The sequence below is a fragment of the Notothenia rossii genome, assembly GCF_949606895.1.
Source record: "Notothenia rossii genome assembly, chromosome: 11".
Lineage (NCBI taxonomy): Eukaryota > Metazoa > Chordata > Actinopteri > Perciformes > Nototheniidae > Notothenia > Notothenia rossii.
Genome location: NC_136910.1, coordinates 32,825,823 through 32,838,352, shown reverse-complemented (window position 1 = coordinate 32,838,352; position 12,530 = coordinate 32,825,823). Strand labels below are relative to the sequence as shown.

At 41.1% G+C, this 12,530-nt stretch overlaps 1 protein-coding gene across 3 annotated transcripts in view; it reads left to right on the top strand.

Moving 5' to 3' along the window:
• Window positions 1-12,530, top strand: part of sh3glb2b (SH3-domain GRB2-like endophilin B2b) — a 94,994-nt gene that overhangs the window by 45,607 nt on the left and 36,857 nt on the right. For 2 of the 3 annotated variants that reach the window (XM_079660644.1, XM_079660643.1), the window contains exons 6-9: window positions 574-636; window positions 2,750-2,773; window positions 2,888-2,977; window positions 6,915-7,015. In XM_079660644.1, the coding sequence (XP_079516770.1) occupies window positions 574-636; window positions 2,750-2,773; window positions 2,888-2,977; window positions 6,915-7,015 (278 nt within the window). The remainder of the gene's footprint in view (window positions 1-573; window positions 637-2,749; window positions 2,774-2,887; window positions 2,978-6,914; window positions 7,016-12,530) is intronic. The other variant, XM_079660645.1, reaches the window with a different exon arrangement.

Here is a 12,530-nt window from a genome sequence, read left to right as displayed (position 1 = left end):
TTGACATACTCAGCAGTCAAAAATATGTAAGGGTTATCCATAGAAGAAGAAAAGGTCAGCATAATAATGGGAAAAAGCCCAAAGTTAAATAAACACCTTGAGATTCTGGTACTGCATTATGTATCTCTCACTAGAATGTTTTCAGCAGCGTAGCTCACCATGATGATCCATGCAGGTTCAAAGTGAAACAGCTCTGTGAAAACCTGAGTGGAGTCCAGCGACAGCTGAACTATATGTGTCTGTGAAACAGGCCTCTGCTCCGTACAGTAAAGGATGGAGACCTTCTCACAGCTACAGACTGGACTGAGTCTGCTTCAAATTAACAAAATGATCCTGTGAGGATAATAAGTTAAAGTTAAAGCAAAACTTACTAAAGCATTCTATTTATACTTTAACAGCAATTAATAAATGATCCAGTCATAAATAATTTGCACTGCGTTGCTATGAGACACCACAGCGTGTTCTCAGTGTTCTGCCTTTTGCTTTTGGCTAACTGTTTTTGTTGTTCTGCTTTATGATTGTAATGCATGACTGTGCCAACATGTGTCTCCTCCTCCCTGCTCTTGTTTGTAGGCTGCACCTGATCTTCAGGAGACCAGGCCTCGCAATTATATTCTTTCTGCCAGTGCATCAGCGGTAAGAGTCCATCACAAACTGCAGGGTCTGTCACCCAGCAGGAGCTAGGCTGACATGCTAACAGGCACAGAGCCTTAGAACTCCAAAAGACAGATGATGTAGCTCACATCAGGGCACAGAGCTGCTGCAGCCTCACCTGACGCAGCAGCTCGTTGGCTAAAGCTATTGAATGTTGTGTCAGAAGCATCCTGAGGCCACAGTGGCTTCAGAACATGTACTGTATATAGTCTAGCTTAAAAAACATCTTGAATTTATTCTTAGAAAGTTAGTTTGTTATTTACAGGTATGGAGACTTTTTTTTGTTTCATACATTTTCAAAAATACATTGTTAGAATTTCTAAAAAGTACTCTTACTCAAACCACTAAAATAATGCAAATGAAGCAAAAGGCTCCTGAAATCCTTTCACATGTACTCACCAGTGTAACGCTGCCTTGCTGTGGTCCCAGTATATTTAAACTGCATGGGATGACGGCTACTAATGAGCACTGCACATGATATATATTTGGAATGCTTTATGGATTGAAGTGGGGGCTGCATTTTGAATTCTTAAACAAGTTATGCTTGTCAGACTGTGGCATGACCTTTGCAACACAAATATAATAAAGACATGAGCATGTTTAGCAAGTTTTGATATTGATGCTGTTTATACTTTTTTTTTTATATAGAAAGACTATGATTACTATAGCTTTACACTGGTATGATCTGGAACTGTGACAGGCTCTGAAAGACTCCATTCCACTTCCGTAGTTGCACTTGTCATAGCAGAGTATAGCATACTAAAGGGAAACAATGGTCTTAATGAGTCTAACTGGTCACAAAAACCAAACATTTCACAGCGACATTTTATTAAAAGCAAAGTTAAAGTAGAATTTGAAGGCATTAGTGGGTTAAGGTTGAGCTCTCATTTAATCCATAACATCGTATCATATATTTTGTAAAATCCTTATCTTCAAATTACTGACCTAAAGAAAGTGGTGAAGGAAATGAAGAAGAAGTATAACAAATACAAAAATGGAAGTACTTTAAAAAATGAGCCGAATGGTGTAAAAAGGATCTGTCGTGGCATTATTGGTGATTCTACAGAACACAGCAGCCCGGTTCAGCCCAAACCTGGGCTGCAGTTTAAAGCTGAGCCTCTGAGAACACAGCAGTGGGGTTTGGGAGATGCTGTGATTTAGTTTTCTAAAAACACAGGTTTTCAGCAAGAGCTAAGCTCAGAGCAACAGAGCCAAAAGCTCTTCTTTGAGAGAGAAAATGTAGACTTAAAATGAGAAAGTAAGAAGTGCAGTGAAACATGGATGTGTTCTCTGTGATGATGTCAGCTTAAGTGATCACATTTATAGCGTTTCTGTGTTGCTCTGTAACTGACCCAGCTGCACAGTGGCTGGGAGAGCTGGGATCTGGAGACGGATCCCGCTGCAGCCGAGCAGAGCAAGGTTGGAACATGTGGGAGCAGAAACCAGATTAGGTCCTGGTGATAGTGGTAGTGAGTCTCCTGTCATTTAGTCTGTGTTGTGGTTAGGATGTTTTACCTATTGGTAAAATCCTGTCCCAATAAATAGTAAATAAGGAACAAAATTGAAGTAAAGACGTTTTTTTGTTCAGGTGTATTAACTATGTCATATTCAGATAAAAGCAAACCTTTCACTATATCATTACCAGAAAAAAATCCTTAATTTAACAAATACATTTTAAATCTGGCATATCAGTTGCTATAAAACATGATCAAGACATTGATTAGTAAAGTCTGATACTCCTGCATCTTGACTATTGCACACATAATATAAATTAGTCAAATAAAAAGTTGAATTATAATTAGGTTAATAAAATACGTTCAATTAAATAAATAGTTTCTAAATGTTTGATTTAAAATGGGTGCTTCAAACTGGCCTGGGATCAGTGGTTCAGATCAAGTTAACCTCCATTAAACTCGAGCTTGAAATTGTCATAGTAACAGGCTAGCTGAAGAACATCCTGAAAGTAATTTGAGCTTACTAACCCACATCTAGCTCCTCGTAGTTTCAGATTGGTGATTTCCTGCATTGAAGTGTGAGTGTTAATGAGACAGTGTTGATGCCTGCTGTTTTTCTGTCTTCATGTTGCTTCTCTCAGCTGCTGAGTGAGGAAGTGGACAAAGTAAGTACCTTCACTAGTGGATATTGTTTGTTTCTGACTGCTCCTAGATACAGTTACATATGTTTATACAATCCTCTAAATGTGTCTTTCCTGCCCCTCCACATCTGTGTGCAGGCGGAGCACGATCTGCGTGTGGCGCAGACGGAGTTCGACCGGCAGGCTGAGGTCACCCGGCTGCTGCTGGAGGGAATCAGCAGCACACATGTGAGTGCAAGGGATCCCCTCTGGGCCACTGATAAAAACTCTTAGTCACAGTCATAAGACAACCCTGAACACAGCAGTGATGTCATGGGGTTGAGCAACATGAATGACTGTTTATCAGAAATATGAGCCAAATATAGAAGAGCAGAGAAAAGGGGGTGTTTGGAGAGATATTGTCTCTGGCCTGCTGGAGTGTTAGGCATTACCTCATCAGCTCTTGTTGTTCATGGATCAACCATGTACGTCACTGAGGCTATACAACCTCATATTTCACCAAAACATTACTGCTTAGAAACTAAAATTTACAGAAAATCTAACCTAACGAATAGGAGGTAAGTTATAGGCCAATTCCACACATTTAAACCCTTAAGCCCAACAATGTAAATAGATAAAGGATTAATTAACTGTCCACAATAATTCTCAGCACTCTAAGAAATGCTGTGGACCCTGCTGTGAGCTGGGTCTAAATGTAACTTAAAACATTTATAGAAAGAAATCATATTGTTTTCAATACAATATATACAAGGCCGGATTAGTACCTCCAGGGGCCCCTGGGCACTGAGCGCTCATGCCCCCCCCCCCCCCCCCCCCCAACTAGTAGCAGACTGGGGGGAAAAAGTTGCCCAGGGATTCATTGACAGACAGGCCCACTTAATGGGCGGCATCGTCAGAGTTCCCGTTAGAATATTTTTTCGCCGGTCAACATGTCCGTTAAAGTTTAAATCTTCCAGAGAAAATGAGAAAAGTGCTGGTCTGTTAACTTACAATAACATGGGAATAATAAACGGAGCGCTCTCTCCCTCTCCTGACAGCCCGTCAGTATCATGCAGCTCGCGGATCAGTAATGATGAGTGACCCGACAGTAAAACTAAACATATCTATAACTAGTTAAGGTAGTTTGAGAGGTAATTAAAATAGCTACGTGTGATATTCTAACCTGAAGGGTCTGTTTTTGTTCCGCTCACCGCTGCAGGTGATTATGCAGAGCTGCGTGTCGACTCGTCAGCAGCAGCTGATCTTTCTCTCCCGTCAGATTAGACTTCACTCGCGTTTATTTCCATATCGATCAGATCTAGCTAGTTCTGGCTAATGATAGGACTACCTGCTTATTAAAAGACACAATAAGCGTCGCTATGCAACCGGGTGAGGCCGCAAAGTATAGCGCAGCATTATGCATTTGTTTACATGCCCACCGGAACCCCGAGGCATTACCAACAGATCAACGCACAATCAACCCATACAGGACATCTCTTTCTCCATATTAAGTGTTAGACATTAGAATTGACTATTCTTGTCTGTCACATGTTCTTTTGTCTGTCACATAAGTGGCGCAAATTGCGCAACTGATGCGGTATTGCGCTAAACGGAAATCATTTTTGAACGGACACTTTGACCGGAGAGATTTAGATTTGCCGGTCTTTGGCATATTTTACCACTCGTAGTCCGGTAATTACCGGCTAACGGGAACTCTGGGCATCGTATTGTATTTTTTTTTTTATCCGAGCGGCCCTCCGGCCCACGTACAGCACCGGCCCACCAGGAAAACTCCCGGTATTTCCGATGGCCACTCCGCCCCTGCCCCAAACCCACGTACCAACAAGTAACACCACGCCTACCCAACATGTCAATCCGGCATGTCAAATCGCACACCTATTTGTCAAAAGCAGGGACGCAACCACATAGTTCAAGCAAAGTAGGTCTAGCCTTTTGCCCTTTCAGTCAGAAATCACAAGGCAAAGATACAATGGATAAGATCTCAAGACAGTGTATGGCTCAAGAAGACCTAGGTAATATCACTCAAAACCTCAGAGCAGTGTGTGTGTGTGTGTGTGTGTGTGTGTGTGTGTGTGTGTGTGTGTGTGTGTGTGTGTGTGTGTGTGTGTGTGTGTGTGTGTGTGTGTGTGTGTGTGTGTGTGTGTGTGTGTGTGTGTGTGTGTGTGTGTGTGTGTGTGTGTGTGTGTGTGTGTGTGTGTGTGTGTGTGTGTGTGTGTGTGTGTGTGTGTGTGTGTGGGGGTGGGTGGGTGGGTGGGTGGGTGGGTGGGAGAAGGAGTGAGTGTGTGAGAGAGAGAGAGAATAAATGTGTGTGAGAGACAGTGGATCTTACCTTTTTAGAAGTGTTTCTTCCTTGCCTTTGTCTTTGAAAAGTCTGTGATTAGGTCATCAAAATACAAGGCTCAAGGCTAACATTGCTCGCTAGCTCAACAACATCCTCCGTAACCGCCGCCACCGTTCCTTGTGGTTGCTGGCCTATTTCGTCACTTTTTGCTTTTTTGAAAAAGCTATTTATTTTTGGGACATTTTTTAATGCAGTCGCCACTCTCTCGTTTGGCTACCGGCACCATCCATTTTTTCAGCTCACGTGACAAAATGTGACATGAGTGAGGGTGGGGCTGTGATTTGGCTATACACCGCCACTGCGTAGTAATAAAGTTGAGCGCATACATAGTGAGACCTATAGTACAGAGACGGTTTAGAAAATATATTAATTTGACCCTATAGAAAAGCTGTGTTATTTATTGTGAAGAGTGGGTGTAATTTAAAAGAATGTATGATGAGTGAGGTTGTGCCCGAAAAAGACAAGATAAAAAAATAAAAACTTTTTTTTTTTTTTTATCTTTATCTTATCACTTAGGGCCCTCTTTGCTCAAGGGCCCCTGGGCACTTGTCCAGGTTGCCCATATGGTTAATCCGGCCTTGAATATATAATATTATATTACACAATATATCAACCCTGCAAGCAGTTTTAAATCCTGGGTTTCCTCTGTGAATTGAAACAAAAAACGCAATAAAACACTTTTTTTAAACATCAGGATTTGGCTTCAATTAAGTTCTGTCTGACGCAGGACAGTCTTGTGTATGGCACATTCACACAGACACATGTGCTTTAAAATTGTGCTGGGTTCACTTTAGGTTTGAATGCACAGTGGAAACTGCTCATAGTGATCAGGGTTACAATCATCAACCGCTCATAACGCTGAGCATTGGAAATGTAGAACTTCACTGAAGCCTGCTATATTTTAAATTGATTTATTACATGGCTAAGTTGAAACCCCGATTCTGATTAGTCAATTTGGACATTTCAATGGTTGAAGTAAAAAAATGACCGTTGCTAAGGAGAATAAAGGGAGAGAAAGAAGAAGGTTAAAAGGCAAAGCGTTTGAAGTCAAAGAAATCAACAGAAAAAGACACAGGAAGTAAACACTAACAGGAACAGCAGAAGAAGACGAGACAGGAAGTAAACAATAACAGGAACAACAGAAGAAGACGAGACAGGAAGTAAACACTAAAGGGAACAGCAGTGTCACTACCCGATCTGCAGCCCTGCCCTATCTGCAGTGCGCATGTGCGAGATAGTCCGCCATATTGGACAACTCCGTACGGCAACCCAAGTAGGACACTTGACACAGTGGCTTTTGGCAAAGCACAAAAATTAAACTCGAGAGAGATGAGTTATTGTTATTACAACGTGACTTCACTATTATTTAACAACTCTTTTCATTGGGTACTTTTATTTGGGGTTAAGTACATTGTCAGAATAAATGAGAAATGGACAGCTATATGCCATACATTTTTGCACACATTCACAGTAAATAGTTATTCCGTATGATAGCTGTCTAACAGAAGTTAAATCCATTTCTCATGTGTGATCTCTGTACCACTACTGCTGCACACACAGCTGTCCAGTCATCAGGCTTCACCTTCACATGCTTTCAGATTAAAACACATCCATGAAACAAGACACACTCAGTTGGATATCTGAAATTGACATTAATAGGCTTACTGCGGATCAAACCTAAAATAATACACCTACACACATATGGGTGTATATACTCTAAGAAGAGTTTTCATTTGCACATATGTTGAGCCGAGTATAACGTCCGCTGTTAGTTTGGTTGTGTTCTGCTGGGGACTTATTTGTCTCCTCTCTCTCTCTCCTCAGCTCAACCACCTGCGCTGTTTGCAGGATTTTGCCGAGGCTCAGGCCACCTACTACGCCCAGTGTCACCACTACATGCAGGACCTGCAGAGGGAGCTCCACAAGTGAGGATTCACTGCGGCTGCTAGCTTCTTCTGTAGCATGTGTATAGGCAATGGGACCGTGGTGCATTCTGGGGCGTCGCGGCCATCTTTAGAGGATAGCATCCATAGCAACAGCAGCAGCCGTCAATATATATCGGTGTTTCTGAACTACAGTGGGGCAAAAAAGTATTTAGTCAGCCACCAATTGTGCAAGTTCTCCCACTTAAAAAGATGAGAGGCCTGTAATTTTCATCCTAGGTATACCTCAACTATGAGAGACAAAATGAGAAAAAAAAAATCCAGAAAATCACTGTCTGATTTTTAAAGAATTTATTTGCAAATTATGGTGGAAAATAAGTATTTGGTCACCTACAAACAAACAAGATTTCTGGCTCTCACAGACCTGTAAATTCTTCTTTAAGAGCCTCCTCTGTCCTCCACTTGTTAACTGTATTAATGGCACCTGTTTGAACTCATTATCAGTATAAAAGACACCTGTCCACAACCTCAAACAGTCACACTCCAAACTCCACTATGGCCAAGACCAAAGAGCTGTCAAAGGACACCAGAAACAAAATTGTAGACCTGCACCAGGCTGGGAAGACTGAATCTGCAATAGGTAAGCAGCTTGGTGTGAAGAAATCAACTGTGGGAGCAATTATTAGAAAATGGAAGACATACAAGACCACTGATAATCTCCCTCGATCTGGGGCTCCACGCAAGATCTCACCCCGTGGGGTCAAAATGATCACAAGAACGGTGAGCAAAAATCCCTGAACCACACGGGGGGACCTAGTCAATGACCTGCAGAGAGCTGGGACCAAAGTAACAAAGGCTACCATCAGTAACACACTACGCCGCCAGGTACTCAAATCCTGCAGTGCCAGACGTGTCACCCTGCTTAAGCCAGTACATGTCCAGGCCCGTCTGAAGTTTGCTAGAGAGCATTTAGATGATCCAGAAGAGGATTGGGAGAATGTCATATGGTCAGATGAAACCAAAATAGAACTTTTTGGTAAAAACTCAACTAGACGTGTTTGGAGGAGAAAGAATGCTGAGTTGCATCCAAAGAACACTATACCTACTGTGAAACATGGGGGTGGAATGTGATTTTCTGGATTTTTTTTTCTCATTTTGTCTCTCATAGTTGAGGTATACCTAGGATGACAATTACAGGCCTCTCTCAGCTTTTTAAGTTGGAGAACTTGCACAATTGGTGGCTGACTAAATACTTTTTTGCCCCACTGTATATCCTCCGGACAGAGCTAGTGTACTACTAACTGAGTCCTAAAAAACCGTGTACTTGTACTGAAACATTTCCTGTTTTAAATGATATTCATCATCATCATGCAACCTTATATTCCCAGTGTAGTGCTTTGTGTTCCTGTAGTTCAGCACATTCAGCGTCTCTTGCTGATGTGTCTACGTCTCCCTCGTTTCCATGTTGGTTTAAAAGAATAATATATATCTCATTGTCCTTTTGTTTGTTTTTTTCGTTGGTCATATGAGTGGCTAGTGGTACAGTGACATCACAGTGCTTCCCGAACATGTTTAAAAGTTTAAAGTGAAAAGGTTAGGTCAACTCCGCTCGCTGAACAGGTGAAGTCAATAGATTGCGGTTGCTGTTATCCTCCTAAGACGGACCAATTTCTGTTGATAACGTCACATTCCCATTCACCATTATAGAGAGGGATTACGTTCTTCTTCTGACTTCTGTCATCATCCTCATCCTCATCACCATCATCATGCAACCTTAGTCGAGAGACCTCAAACTAAAGTCATTCAGCATTTCTGGTTGCTCATGGCTGGCACAAGATTTCCAGACTGATACCAGTGGATCCAGGAGATCTGTGAAGGTTAGCTTCAGACCCCTTGAAGGATTCCACAGGATCAGATCTAAAATACGTTCACTTTTGGGGCAGAAAAAGTCACCAGCAAATCTTGACTGCCATTGAATTAGGCGCCTGCTGAGCCGGATGTTGCCATACATCTGCTGTACCTTTTAGATGGTTCTTCCAAGATAGATGTTGTACCCTACAAAGGAGGATAATTTAGCACCAATTCAGACAATTAGGGATTTGAGCCTTGCGAGTCCAGGTCTCAGAGCCATACATGAAGATAATCCTGAACAGATCGAGTTTCATTTTCCAATTAATTGCAAGCCACCCAGGCTTTAGCCTTTCAAGTCTTTCCAGGAGTCAATGATGATTGATCCCAGGTTTGATCCCAAGATCCATTTATTGCATACATGGTTAGGTCTGTGTCGTTTGAGATTCTACTCAGTTTTCCATGTGTTGCAGTAAAGCCCAAGAAAGCAACATAATTTTGGTGGGCTTCAGCGTCTCTGACGCTGGAAGAAGGGATGCTAGGTACACATCAAAGTCTAGATCCATGATGTGCATCGCTGGTATTCGGGGGTACGAGTGCCTGGTTGTTGCTTGATACGTAGTCAAGTGTTTTTGTTAGCATCCAATGACAGACAAAGAACATAGCTGTGACAACAATGACGTCCCATCAGCAGGGACTTTCTTGGGAGAAAAAGGTTCCCATTTCTGATTGGCTGGGCAGATTGCAAACCACGCCCCGTAAAACTCCCCAAAAGTTTTGTCAAGCCGCCTATAGCGACAGCAGAAAACAAACAAAGTCGCTGAGAGGCTGAGGTCGGGCCTGTTAGATCTTTTGTGACAAGCTACAAAAAAGTACTTGCTGAGATCAAAAACACTGTTGAAAAATAATGTGGTTTAATGAAAACTGGGATGATCAACTTATTCTCCTTGGACATGTACATTGTTATATTAATCAAAGCAATCATTAAAACGTGCGGTCAACTAAAAGTACAATGGCCCTGTGTCACCCTCTCTTCCACTCACACACCTCACGCAGGTGAACAGGATTATAATGAGTGCCGCACAAATCCATGTGACCCAAGGTAACCAATCAACAGTGACCAAACAAACATCCTATATCAAAACCAAACGCATTGCTATATACTAGGGATGTGCATCTCCATCGCTGAGGCCGATGCATGCGCATCTCGATACGTTGCCAACGATACGATAATACGATTCTCCCCTGTTGCGATACAGTTCGATACGAATTGATTCAACATTATGCTATACGATGCAATTCAACACGATGCAAAATAATGATACTTCAATATAGTACGACAGAAGATTTTGTTTTATTCCTCATATGCAGCAAATCATAAATTAACAAAAAAGTGCTTTACATACTGTATTTGGTACTGCACATCCCATCATGCTGTTTCTTTTTTACCCCGTTTACCTTAAAACTCTCCAGAGTACAGTACAATTGTATAACACCTCACAGTTAAACAAGTTAAGGATGCATTGCCCAGGATTAACAATGTGCAAATAACAACTACCATAGTGCAATGCCCATACAGCTGCCAGCCTGATGTGCTTAACACTCATTCATAGGCTAACTCACCAGTGAGCAGAAAGCAGTGGTTTCTATATGAACAATAAAGAATACAAATAACCTTTCACAAACAGCTCTATCATAACTGCTTACAGTAAGGAAGACATTTAAACTATTATTGGCAGTCACAGGCTGTTGTAAACTAAACACCACTCTCTCTGACAGAACACCTCACTGAGTGATTGAACTCATATGTCTAACTTTCAGGTTTCTCTTTTCAGCCGCAGACCCCATGTCGCCTCTTTATGTGCGTTGCTAAGTTCCTCGTACTACTTTTGTACTTTAAAGCGGCACGGCATCGTTTACAATTTGCTTGCGATTTGTGAAGTTGTCCGTCTTTCTTGAAAAATCCGAAGTGTTGCCAAACGTTTGATTTGTACAGATGTAGTGATTCATTTCAGACAGTTTGAAACGCGAGGGCCGTGATTGGTATGTGATCTGCCCTCGCTCAAGGGAAAACCTCCAGTTTTACTTGAGACCGCCCCCGTGATAGATAAATGTAATTATAATGAAGCCAGCTGCAATGGATCATTGATCCACCAGGGGGTGCAGTGGGGTTCCACACTGGAGCTCATGTGATATAAAGTCAGATACAGTACGCTGGATGTACAGCGGAACTTTGTTAAGATCCATATGTCACGGATATCATACTACTGTGCTAAATAAGAGACATGTAATCATTTACAAAACATCACCATGTTGTTATTTAACAAAATAATTTTGTTATTCGAAAAAAACGAACGGGAGGAAATGCAGCCCGGCACTCGATTTTTAATCCTAATTTAATCATCATCTTCACCACGATCATTTATGTTTATGTTCGACGAATTGACATGAAATCACTGACACATATGAATATACTGTATTCAACTTCATTAAAACGTTATTAACGTGCCTAAACTCAGTAATTCACCAAAAATATGTATATTTTAATGGAGCTTTGTCGGTCGATTAGGATCCCAAAGTGTAGCGGAGGGATCCTCATCTGGATGAAGGGTGTTATTTTCCCCATAAGGAACAAGTCGCTGCAAATTATCCCGCTTATTACACGGCCACATTCTCAACAAAGTAACGACATGACTCCCAATATTAATTTAAATGCTTTTATGGATTTAGAAAATGTTTTTATTGATTTAAAAAATAGTTGTATGTATTGATTTAAATTGACATGCATCCGCTAAGAAAAATAGTCCGTTGTTACCGTTTTTTAAACAGTCTGAAGGAAACGGCAGCTCTCAGCTGTGCATTTACACAACTAATGGCCCATCAACCACAGCTCTCTCCCCCCCCTCCCCCCCTGATCTTTCTTCTCCAGCAGCTAAATTAACTGTAGGTTACTCTGAGTGACCATAGACTGTATGTGACAAGCTTACAGTTAGTGATGTAACAACACCATAAAAGCTGGTGGGTTGAAAGCAATACGGGAGGTAAAAATAACTAGAATAATTGTGATTTATTTATTGTGGCTTTTATGTTTTTAGGTATAAAATTATATGTAATTCAGGCTTATAGTTCATCCTTTTCTAAAAGCCTTCAAAAATGACAATATTCATAGTAATTTAATAAATCCTTCCAACACACATTGTAAAAAATAGCCTACTATAAGTTAAGAAATCATTCCAATATGTACATCTTCTGATGTAACAACAATAACATTATAAATAGTAACATAGCTGAACATGGTATTGCACATTTAGCTTTGAGTGTTACTGACCTGAGATGTTTTTATTACATGAATCAAGGTGACTGAGGCTTTTTAACATACAGGGATGCAAACTCATCAGGTATGAAAAAGGTGACAAGGATCCGAGCCCCCGGCTCCCCCACCCCACGGAATAACAGAGGACTTTAGCAGTCAGAACAACTAAAGCAGCAGTGTTGATAATAACAGAAACGCCAAAGAGTCACATCTAATAGAAATATATAAAAGCATTTATTTTAAATTGTGTAGCAGTCAGTTTATAATTTTGGCAGCACTGTTGAGCATTTTGAAAATGTATTTTCATGCCTCTGTGCAAGGCTTAAGTCTTTCTATCTTTATAGCCACATGGTGTAAAGTAACTAAGTTCATAAACTCAACAAGTACTATACTTGG